General features: G+C 38.4%; 1 protein-coding gene across 4 annotated transcripts in view; it reads left to right on the forward strand.

The window, feature by feature from the left end:
- Positions 1–449: 449 nt before the first annotated feature.
- Positions 450–12,722, forward strand: part of LOC132098035 (plexin A3) — a 153,616-nt gene continuing 141,343 nt past the window's right edge. Inside the window, exons 1-2 of one of the 4 annotated variants that reach the window (XM_059504138.1) lie at positions 450–672; positions 10,110–11,392. In XM_059504138.1, the coding sequence (XP_059360121.1) occupies positions 10,208–11,392 (1,185 nt within the window). In that variant the 5' untranslated portion in view covers positions 450–672; positions 10,110–10,207. The remainder of the gene's footprint in view (positions 673–10,109; positions 11,393–12,722) is intronic. The other 3 variants (XM_059504139.1, XM_059504137.1, XM_059504140.1) reach the window with 3 other exon arrangements.

Below are 12,722 nucleotides of genomic sequence, written 5' to 3' on the forward strand. Positions count from 1 at the left end.
ATAAGAACAAAATTGGAAAGTGAAATTAATCTTTTCAGGGTGGTATCTTCCTTTTTGGGTGATATATTAATGTTTGTTGACTGGAAGATTAAATGATTAGTCTGTATTTATTAGCCATAGATGCAAACAATTTCTCATCTCCCAGCATCATGACCTTAATTGTTGTAATCCAGACATATCCGTCTGTTTTTACAGTCTACTCAACATCTGGGTTGCTAGAGAATCCTAAACGAAGGGCGGGATTCATTATGACAGGGATGATTGACAACAACGGTGTAAAACATTTACGCGGTTCTTAAATTATGATAAGACATTCCGCTCTTTCTTAATAACAAATTAAATCAAAACTTAATCATTGTGTGACTGAGTTATTCTAAGTCCCTTCGAAACATATACGCTTTACATACGAGTCTCCCTGCTCCCCTGCCGTCCCAATGGTACGCTCCATTTTAAAGCGATAGCTGCGTCTCCACGCTCCTAAAGTAAAGCGCGACGCTTTCTTGAGGTACGGACTGGAGAATACCATGCCATCGACGCGTTGAGCGCATTTACGGCTTCATACGGGCGTTTTGCACTGGGAAATAAAGCTATATCTCCGAATCCGCCTGCGATACGCACAGAGAGGCTCTACAATACCCAACTGTGGATGTAACTGTTGCACTTTGAACACAGGTACGAGTGATACACAAACATTCGCGTGAACGATTCATTCTGATGCATGGCTTTATTGTAGCGAAATCGTGAACGCATGATCCGGAGATGTAACGCGTGCTTCTTTTACCACATTAAAAACAACAACTCGATCTGTAAGATGAGAGGATAGATGGTTAAACTGCTGTGTGGAAATGATCCAGATGGATGTGGTCAATAAAGCCAGCAAGAACAAAGGGGGCATTAAAAGCAGTGTTTAGCTAAAAGGAGGTAAAAAAAAAAAATCAGTGCATTTGTGTTGTGCATAAAGAAATGCATTGAAATTACTTGACTGTTTTTTAGTAGCCAATTCTCAATGGATAATTATTCCAGTCTTGCCTGTTGGTGGTTGTGCATGGATCTAACGCATGCATATTGACATTTCAAATGGGAAGTTGCTTTGAATAAACAGTACAGACCACAATCAGGGGTCGTAATTAAAGGGGAAAAAAGCAGTGTTTTACTTAATTATCACAGGCAGATTAAATAAATACTCGGAAAAAATGTGATATCATGCACTCGATCTGTTTGTCTGTTACATCTGTAACAGTCACATGACTAAAATATTGTTTTCCTCTAGGCAAATGACCCAAATGGTGTTCCTCCCATTAAAGCCTAAACTAAAATCAAATGTATTGCTTAATTTGCACATTGATTTCTCTATTTCCTTGCATGGGTAATTCCCGCGATAAGATGCATTTGATGGGTTTGTACCAAATCTGATCATTCAAATCCTTGGATGCCAGTTTGATCCATGTCTGGGTGGAGAGGAGAGGGGCTGTGGCTGCCTGCAGTAGCCGGATCAGGGATGCTTTTACCCGGGCTGAGATTAGCACGAGCTCCGCTGGAGGATGTTCGGTACTGTGGAGGAAGGAACCGAGCAAAACGCGTTTTACACACAACACTTTACAAATCTATAATCTAAGATCTCTATATCGGAATATATGTTTTGGGGGAAATGATAGATGATCTGCATGGGGAAATGAAATTAATATAAGAGCGTGATCTAAATCTATATATTAAATGATACATATGGTTTGTATGGAATTTAAGTTGTAACATTATACATAATAATAAATTACTGCTATCATCAATTATTATTTTATTAAAAATTCAACTTTTTTCATAAATTGTATCTCTCTCTCTCTCTCTCTCTCTCTCTCTCTCTCTCTCTCTCTCTCTATATATATAAATATGCATATGTATACATACTGTCTGGCTAATTATCCATCTGTCTATCTCTCTCTCTCTCTCTCTCTCTCTCTCTCTCTATATATATATATATATACTATATTTTTTATAGATGGATATATGTATAATCAATCAATGTGTATGCATTTCCAGTAGTTTTGCATGTTCTTTTGTAATCTGATTTATTTGGAGACTAAACAATAACAGAGATTCCATATAGATTTCTATGTGTTTTGCTCGATTGGCTCCTATGCGAAATGAAATTTTCTTTAGGATAGATGAAACTGCAGTGTAGCGAACCTAAATGGATTGATTTGGGCTGGAAATACCTCCATGAATAAATTCAATCAGTGCATTAACCGACAAATTGGCCACTGATGTAAAAATAGAAAGTTGTTGGAAGCGGGGAGACAACTGTCTGCTGTTATGGCTCTACTACAGTACATAAAACAGATAAACATCACAGAAGTTACCTGGCATTTCTGGTCACGTACATGTGTAGATGAATTATAGGCCACATGTTTCACCCCCAGGACTGAAACAAACGCCCACTGAATTCAATGCAAGACCGCTCAGTGTGTTTCAGCCATAAGTACTAGTGTTTTTTTCTTGCTGCATTATTAGATGATGTTGTGTTGATGAGATCAGTGCTGGTTTATGAATAACCCGGCCTCGTCAATTGAAGCACAGTTCTGGTGACCTTGTGCCGGCTGTGATCATCTCTATATCAATGCAGCCATCGTCGCCCCCTGACCCCTTTCATCAGGGCACATGCTATTTAGTTGTCTGTTTGATTACCGCCGGCCGAGCACCTGAGGATAAATCTCAACTGTAAATTTGCGCTGTGATTCGCTCGACTCAGAGCAAGGTTACTGTCCTGCATACTCTGGCCTTGTGATGTCAACAAGCGGCTCTGTATATCCTTGAGGGGGAATAAAACGGCAGCGTTGTGCTATCGTCCTGTGAGTAAGCCATGAGTACAACTGCCATGTGGAGTCACGGCTGGTGCTAATCACTGAACAATAGCTACTGTCTGTTCTCAAACTCTCTCTCTCTCTCTCTCTCTCTCTCTCTCTCTGCCTGCTGCCTTCCCAATGGTTTAGGCTGGTGGATTTGTCTGTTATATTGGATTTAAGGTTTAACGTTAAGTTTGAAATACTAAAGATGGCGTAAACGTCCTGTTGTTTGATTAGTAATGTGTGCGGTGGTCTTATTAGCTTGTGGTGACCACAATAACAATTAAATTATCATGGTGAGTTTAATATGAGGATTCAGATGTCACTGTTTATAGTGTTGGTGTGACTCAAGTAGTAATTTACTTCTAAATATGAATAATTTATCTCTGACTCAAATTATACTCCTATTTTTTTGTGTGTGTTGGGTGACTAGTCAGTGATTCAAATTTTGCTTTTGTAAAATTGATAGTTAGAGGTCGTGGAAACATGTTTTTCTATTACTTTAGCTCATCAAATTTAAGCAATTTCAGCTCCATTTATGTCCAGCAGTCAATATAATTTAGGTTGTCCAGCCAATTTGATTATACTTTACAATCCTAAGCCAGCAACTGAAGTTAAGTTTTTAAGCTCAATTAGATAGAAAGTGCCTAGTCAGGCTAGATTTAATATTTTTAATATTTTGTGAATGAAGACACTTGTCATTTAAGTGGGTTTTATTTTTGTGTACCTGAACAGCTGACAAATATTAAAAAAACTTCTTTAAAGTCTTCAATATTTGTGTTAAATTATTAGATGTGTCAAAGTCGAGCCCTATTAAGGCTACATCCCCACGAAGCCAGAGCTTTCCCTATCCAATCTTTTTTTCCCCCTCGTCTCAGAAATATCTGCATCCACATGAAACCACAAAACTGACACAAAATGATGTAGTATACATGCCAGACCAGTATGTGGCGTTGTGATTCTGCAACAGAGATGCACTAAAAACAGAGAAGAAGACTTGGACTATGCGCATAAACCTTGCAAGCGGTATACAAACGAACATGGACCAATATTGAATATATTTATTAATCTGTGTTAATGTTAGTTAATGAATAGACAGTCATTCAGTGTTTGGTCATGTTTTTGTTGCTGTTACGTGACGTAGTGGTGTCTGACTAGGGGCGAGACGTGGGCTGATGACGCCATCGTTTCAGAAAATATACGGATTCGCTGTCCACGCGAAAACGCAAGGATGGTTATTTCTAATATCGTAGAAATTTGAGATTGGGTTGTTTTGATTTTGGTAAGTCAGTAAATCTATTTTTAGTTACTTTTGCACTTTTATCGTGCCATTAGTGCTACTGTAAAATGTTTTCGAGATTGTTGCACAGATTATTGGAATAGTGTGATGATACTACACACATTTATTTCAGTGTGTGTTTGCTATGTTTTGTTTTCACATAGACGGTTATTTCAGGAGTGAAAGAGAGAACGGAAACACAATTTTTGACCCCGGCCTCCAACAGGATGAGACTCGAAACTAAAACAACAAAAAGAGGAAATAATCGGAGCACACGTGGAGGTTCCTCAGCCACCTTCTGCGACCCTGAGAGCTCATAATGCTCAGGGTTGTGACCCTCGGAAGAGAAATGCACTATATATGTGAAGCCGAATTATTTTGGAGATTGAATGTATGGAGGTTTTGGCCCTTTGTTGACTCAATATTGTGGTCTCGCGAGGACAGAGCCGCTTGTGGCCACTGCAGGATCTTGCCAACAGATACAGCCAATGATATTTGCCTCGAGCTCTGTCAGCTATATCAAGTGACTTGGGTTTTATTTTACTTTGCTCTTTTTTTTTTTATTTGAAACAATATTTTTGTAGAGAAGGGGAGGCTTGGGAAGAATGTTTGAACAGTTCACATTAGTATGAAGCCATTTCTGTCAATGGTTTTGTTTTATATTTGGGTTGTCAATCAATTAAAAACCCTATTTTGGCTAATTACACAATAAACCAGTTTATTTGTCAAATGAAATCACAATCAATCACATATATCAATATTTGCTGAGAGAAGTGCTCTAGATGAAGATCATACAAAGACATTGCTACTTTGGCAGATGAACGCATTGAACAGACAAGGCAAAAGTGGATTTAGAAATCAATATATTGATTATTTCTATAGCATTGCACATAAATCTATCAGATTCTACAGTTTGTCATTAAGTCTGAGTTGGATTTAGTAGATGTAGTCACTTCTGTGCTGTTTTTAATTGGTCTGCTTGTCACCATGCATCATGAGTGCTGTTTGCTGTAGTTGTTGTTAATGTTTTAACGTTATTTAAATATAAATATCTAATCATTTTAGAACATCTTATACAATTTCATATTCGATTATATATTTTATTATATATATGTTGCTATATTACATAAAACTCCTCAATGTTATATTTATTTTATTGTGAAATGTGTATTTAATAATACCATAATAATAATTATTTTTATTAAACTTATATTACTTATTGTTTAATATACAGCTTTAGAGATCATACACTTGTATAGATTAGCATTTTCCCTTGCGCATGCTATTTTTATGTAAATGGGTTGTGCTTGGGGTGTTCTTTTACATGGAAAATGGAGACGGAAGAATAAGAGATTTGTGTTTATGCATTTATGATTCAGCAAACACCCCTGTTTACCAGAGCCGTGATGATGGAAACGGATGAGGCAGCAGCATTATGAAGTTATTTGAGGTGTTGGCCTTATGGGTCTCAGTGTGGATTCATCCATGTGTGATATCATGATGTGTCCAATCCTGTGAAAAGAAGAAGAAAAGAACATGATTTTTTTTCCTTTCCATCGTCTTCGTTCTAATGGAGAGCTGTTGACCCTCATTACAGGAGTGAGGAGAAGAGGATGCTGTTGTGAGTCCTTGATTAGATGGACTAGTGATCTATTTCTCTCCCTCTCTCTGTAATATATATCTTTTTTAGTAAATGTAAAAAACATTTACCATACAAAGATTTACCATGGTGAACATGTTTTCCACTATAGTATCATGGTCAATTGTTGCTTTCGTTTGATTTTTAAGTTTAAGTTTTGTTTTTTTAAAGAAGTCTCTTCTGCTCACCTAGCCTGCGTTTATTTGATCCAAAATACAGCAAAAGCAGCAATATTGTGAAGGATTTTTACTATTTAAAATAACTGCTTTCTTTTTGAATATATTTGTATATGTAGTTTATTCCTGAGGTCAAAGCTGAATTTTCAGCATCATTACTTCAGTCTTCAGTATTACATGATCTTTCAGAAATCATTCTGATATGCTGATTTGCTGTTCCAGAAACATTTATTATTATTATCATCAATATTTAAAATAGTAAATGTTTCCAGGATTCTTTGATGAATAGAAAAATCCAAAGATCAGCATTTATCTGAAATAAAAAGCTTTTGCAACATTTTTGTAACGTTACATTTTCACCAATTTTTTTCGTTTTGTTTAAAATAGGCTTTAGATCCTTGTTTCACTATATCTCCTATCCATTGGTAATTTGTTAAGTTGTTTTGACAGAGACTGTGATTTCCATGGTAAATATTTGTATGGGTTATTACCTGCCTGTGTCATTTAAAATCATTTAGCTGATGTGTGAAAGCGCAGCAGACAGACTTCAGAACTTGTTTTGTTTTGCTTTGAAGGCAAATAATGAATCTTTTTTTCTGTGTTATTGATATATCACGACACTTGCTTCACCCCGACTGTAGCGTGTCAGGTGTTATTCTCTGAACCACTAACCACGAGCTCTAATATCGTGCCATATTGTGTTCCTTTCTGCCTGAGTTTTAACCGTGCCGTCGGACTCGAGGGCTCAATCTGAAACCGTCCATTATTTTTCCAGCAAGTGACCAAACTGATTGATGTGTTAAATCACCAGTGATGAAGAGGGGCAGCAGTGAGCTAAAATTAGTGTTGAAAACAAGGCTAATAGATGAGTCCATTTCACCTGGGTGCTTTAAAAAAACCCAGACACAAACACGCGCTGGCATGTGAAGCTGGTGGTTTTATGGGCTCAGCGCTGCTCGTCTCATCAGGATTCCACCCAGCTTCTTGTTTACAGTTGAGGACGGGCAGAAAGGTCACAGGGGGGCGTTTGTCAGAAATATTGACGCGCTTGAAAAAATGCAGAACGCCCAAACCGTCTGTCACGTTCTCGAATAAATATTTGTTTTGGGTCGGTGCAGATTTGCCTACTCCGCCAGCGCTTAGACACTTTAGAGTTCTGATGGACGCTAATGCTTTCCTCAACTTTCATGTGTTTGCTTTATCTCTGCTCCGTTTTGATGGGAAATTTAGTGCAAATGATTTCATTTCGATATTATTTAGCGTTTGCAGAGCTCCATGGCCACCCGTCGTGTGTTTACCATTATAAAAACAGCCAGAAACACTGTAAAGACAGTCAAATCAGCCTAATTTGCCATTAACAAGTAAAGTAATGCTTAGATATGAGCAGATCCCCCCCTGAGGCTTATGTGACTATCTCTCTCTGTCTGTCTTTTCTGGGTTAGGGATTCAGTTTTTTCACTGGGACCAGCCGGCTTCTACTGTGCTAATGAAATTACTGTGATTGCAGTTCAATAGCTTCTCCTGCAAACAGGGAATGTATTACAATATGTCATTATAATACAATGAGCAAGGATTTACGGATTTTAGGAACCTGAAGTCTGCAGTGATTTTTCCAGCATTGCTCACGTTAAATTACAGGGATCTCTCAGAGGTGCGCGTTTTTTAAATTTTTTTAAACCAGTTGAATTTTCAAGTGAATTGTTGTAAATACATTGTTTTCATGTGCACTATTTATTTATGCTCCTGAAAATGTGAATGCACTTTTTAAATTTGTTTTTAGGTTTGGAGCCTGCTGACACATTGTTCGAATTTTCAGTTTGTGATTTAAATTTGTGGTGAATGTGATTTCATACTTGCTTTTTCATTAACTGAACATGTCAAAATATCTAAAGTAGCTTTACAGTATAATGAGAATTGAATATTGTGATGCATCATTGAATAAACGTGGTGGCAGTAGCTTGAGCACGTTTTCCAGAGACATATTGAAGCAAGACTTCTATATAGTCTCTTCTAGACTCCTATATCCTACCATTTGCAGAAAAACTGTAGTGCTTAGGTTGTGGTTGAAGTGGAGCCTTATTCCGCATGTGTGTGCTTAATGTGGCCCTTCCCGACCCTTCCCTTTGGAAAGGGAGGAAGACAGAAAGAAAGGGAGACAGAAAACAGGAGCCGTGCAGACCTCTTTCATTCCTGCTGTTCTGCCCAGTGGGGGGAAGCAGTGATTGAACAAACGACCGATGTGTTTGATCTGCAAACCGCTTGTGTTAAATTTTCCAAGAGCGAATGAAATGGTGCTATAACCTCTCGCTGCATTTTTTGGGTTCTTTCTGTCTTCTCTCTGTGATCTTGCATCTTGCTCGGGTTTAAAAATTGAAAAATATTCTTATTCAATAATTGTTCCTTTTTTATTTTGAATAAAAGCAAATTATTTTCATGGCATTCGGTTAACAGCTCTGGACGGTGTGTGTGAGATTAATAATTTCTTGCAGTCTGCATAAGTGCACCATTTCATGTTGTGAATTTATACATTTAGATATTGAATTGAATTCTTCTTTTCTATTATTCAGGCTTTCCATTAAGGAACTTTTAAAATTCAATTTCCCAGTCCTAGAAAAGCCACTTTTAAAATGAATATAAGTTGTATGTAGTTATGTTATTTTGCATAAAATTTACTTTCAAGCAAGTCTAATTGTAACCGCAAACACTGTTTGTTCAGTTCATTGGTTAAACGTTCTCAAAATGATACTTTTGTGATTGAATTGATCTCACTTTGAATCAATTTTATATATTCTTATTTAGCAATCAGAATTATTTGGAAAGTTCATGTAAAGATTTTGGAAATGTATTTGTCACAAAGTCATCAACAAACAGAACTAACAAATATTGCTACAAGTGTGATTGCGTCATATAATAATTGATGTTAATAATGTTCATTGTCTGGCTGACTACGTCTTGTATTAATTTTTCTGAAAAATTCTGTCGAATTGAATTGAAAGTGTGGTAACCCTGCATTATTGTTTTGAAATGTAAAATAATCTTCATTTGACAACATTTGTCTCTATTGACCATCCTTTTCTTTGCCAAATCACAAAGTGTTGTTAAAAATACAGAATCACTTGAATCGGAATCGTTAAATTCCCTACGATTCCCATCCTTGTTCTTGCTGTCTGGTTAAGGGCTGCTTCCTAATTAACAAATGCGCTTGGGATTAGTGCTTGCAATGACCATAAAGGTTTATTAGCAATCCATTGAGTGAAAGGAGTGGGAGTGACAAGGCTTGGCACCAACAGAAGCCACTCGATCAATACATACCCCCAAAATCCCCTTACCCAGCTGTGACGCACTGGGTCATAGTCCACTCTGAGTCACTAATGCCTCCAAATGGAGAGCAGGCAGGGATGGATTGAGTCTCAGACAGAAGTGCTGAAATTCTGATTGTTGGGTTTTTTAAAATCGGTTATTGTCAAAGTTCATTCTACTAGAACTCAAAGCTTAATTTCCGGTAAGAGTCTGCAAGAGCACCTCTTATGCATTGTACAAGACAGATGAATACATGCAAGACTTAGCTATTGACATTTTACGCACCAACAATGCTGATTTGATGTTCAGAATTTTGGCCTCGCTAATCATGCATTTTATGGCATATACAAAAGGTATACATTTTATCAAGTTGATGCATTCCTAGAGAATCGAATAATGACGCCAATTGTTTGAGCTTCAGGGATTCTCAGTAAAATGTGGGAAAATCTGCCAGACATGTTCATGGCTTTATATGGCTCTGGCCGTGTTGCATATTCTTCCAAAGAATCTCAATGATACAAACACGTAGTTTTGCTACTAAATGCATTATCATAATTGCATGATCAAAATGACGCTTATAGGTATTGCAGCTTTAGAAAGAGGTTGTTATTGAAGGATGAAGAGTAGTGCAAACTATATTGTACTATATTACAAACTGACAAGAAGCGGGCTGTTTGATTAAAAGGGTCAGATTGTAGAAAACTAAATTGTGACTTTTTCTGTGCAAAAAGTATTGCCTTGAGGGAGAAAATGAAATTGTGAAGTATGATGGCCCCTTTAATGCAATTAAACTTTTAAAGATAAGACATTGCTTTGCCTGCGTAATCCATTTTCAAAAAACTAATAATTTTTTCTTGTTTCTCTCTCTTTCATTGTAGACATGAACCACTGAGACAGCAAAAGAAGAAAATCCTGGAATACGCTTGAGGGAAGAGCTTTGTCTCATTCCCCCATCCACATTAGAAGGTTTGCAATCATGAGGTCCTTGTGGCTGCTGGTATTTTCCATCTCTATTTTGACCGGGACCAACATGGCATTTTCCATGACTCCTACCGAACACCCTGAAGTCTCCGGGAGCTTCAGGGTTAAAGACACGAGCCTCACGCACCTAACTGTGCACCGCAAGACTGGTGAGGTGTTCATCGGCGCAATAAACCGAGTCTACAAGCTCTCGGCCAATCTGTCTGAAACACGCTCGCACCAGACTGGTCCCGTGGAGGACAACGCCAAGTGCTACCCGCCCCCCAATGTAAGACCATGCACGCAGAAACTGGAATCCACAGACAACGTCAACAAATTGCTGTTGGTTGATTATGCTGGTAACCGTCTGGTGGCTTGTGGGAGCATCTGGCAGGGCGTGTGCCAGTTCCTGCGGCTGGAGGATCTCTTCAAGCTTGGTGAACCACATCACCGTAAAGAACACTACCTCTCGGGAGCCAGAGAGTCAGATGGGATGGCTGGAGTTGTGGTGGGCGATGACGACGAAGACTTGAAAAAGAAAAAGAAAGGTGACAGCCGCCTCTTCATCGGCGCCGCCATCGATGGCAAATCCGAGTATTTCCCGACCCTATCCAGCCGTAAACTGGTGGCAGATGAGGAGAAAATGGAAATGTTCAGCTTGGTATACCAAGATGAGTTTGTGTCCTCTCAAATCAAGATACCTTCAGACACCCTGTCTCAATATCCCGCATTTGACATTTACTACGTTTACGGGTTCTCCAGCCGCACTTACATCTATTTCCTGACTTTGCAACTGGATACCCAGCTCACCCAGGTGGATGCAACAGGCGAGAAGTTCTTTACCTCAAAAATTGTCCGGATGTGCTCCAATGACACAGAGTTCTACTCCTACGTTGAATTCCCACTTGGGTGCACCAAGGATGGCGTGGAATACAGACTTGTCCAAGCCGCTTACAAGCACCGTCCTGGGAAGATTCTGGCCCAGGCTCTCGGCCTTTCTGAGGATGAGGATGTCCTGTTTGTGATCTTCTCCCAGGGTCAGAAGAACAGGGCTAACCCACCGAGAGAAACAGTTCTGTGCCTCTTCACACTGCACCAGATCAACCTGGCCATGAGAGAGAGGATCAAGTCGTGTTACCGCGGGGAAGGAAAGCTGTCTCTGCCATGGTTGCTCAACAAGGAACTGCCTTGTATTAATACGGTGGGTCTTTGAATAAATTTTCGCTCTATATCTGTTTTATTTCAAGTATTTGTGGTCATAGTTTTGCCAAGTAATTTACCAATCACATTTTAGGTCTAAGTTCAGGGTTACGCTTGGGGTTGATGTTAACAACACCAACATTCTTATTCTTACCAACTTATAATTACCTTTTGGTTTTTGGGATTAAGTTTAGGGGTGTGTAAGACTGGACAGAAATGTTGTTTCAACCATCAAGGAATTCCAGGGTTTTGGATCAACATTGTATTTTCAACCTTCTTATGGAACATTCACACTCTTTTCAGTCATTGGGCAAGACCCAATGCACAAATCATCAGTGCCACCAATGCTCAAGATATTTATGTTTTTAATTTATTTATTTATGTCCACTTATATTGGATATTAATTGGTTTCAGCCCATTTTTTACCAGTATATCAGGGGTGTCCAAACTGGTTTTAGCTCCAGCTTGAGTTTAGCTCCAGCTTGAATCAACACACCTGCCTGGTAGATTCTAGTATGCCTAGTAAGATCTTGATTAGCTGCTTTAGGTGTGTTTAATTGGGGTTGGAGCTAAACTCTGCAAGACAGTGGCCCTCCAGGACACAGTATGGGCAACTCTGCCTTATATCTATCACCAATTTAAATACATAGCAATAGATTATGACAAATATTTAATCATTTGAGTGCACCATTTCTTGACATGCACTTCCCTTTTAAGAATGCATGTCAGTGTCTAATTTAAACAGCATGCTTTTTTTATAGCCCCCCCTCATAGTATTGATTCACATTAGTGGCCATATATCAGTATTGTTTGACTTATTGATATTGCCAGAATTGTAACATTGGAGCATCTCTACACCCTAACTATGTGTTGAAGTGTTTCCAAATCCTCATTGGCTGTTTATTAGCGCTTATAAAGCACATATTCTGCATGACCATATTCTACATCCCTAATTCTACACCCCTAATATCTAAACTAAAACTTAACAACTACTTTATTATCTATTACTATAAAGCAGTAATTAGACATTTACAGAGGCAAAAGTTATAGTTAAAGGTCCTATGACATGAAAATTTCACTTTCTGATGTTTTTTAACATTAATATGAGTTCCCCTAGCATGTATATGGTCCCCAAGTTTCTAAAAATTTTAATCGGTGCAAATCGAGATTTTGCTATCTTTCTCTGCCTTTGAGAAAATGGAAGCTCAAACGGGCTGATCTGGAATCTCCTCTTTGTGACGTTGTAAAGAGAAATGTTACCTCCCCTTTCTCTGCTTTGCCCGCCCAGATATTTACATATAATTCAGTCGCAATGTCAGCACAGGTGTTAC

Source organism: Carassius carassius, chromosome 21 (genome assembly GCF_963082965.1).
Source record: "Carassius carassius chromosome 21, fCarCar2.1, whole genome shotgun sequence".
Classification (NCBI taxonomy): Eukaryota; Metazoa; Chordata; class Actinopteri; order Cypriniformes; family Cyprinidae; genus Carassius; species Carassius carassius.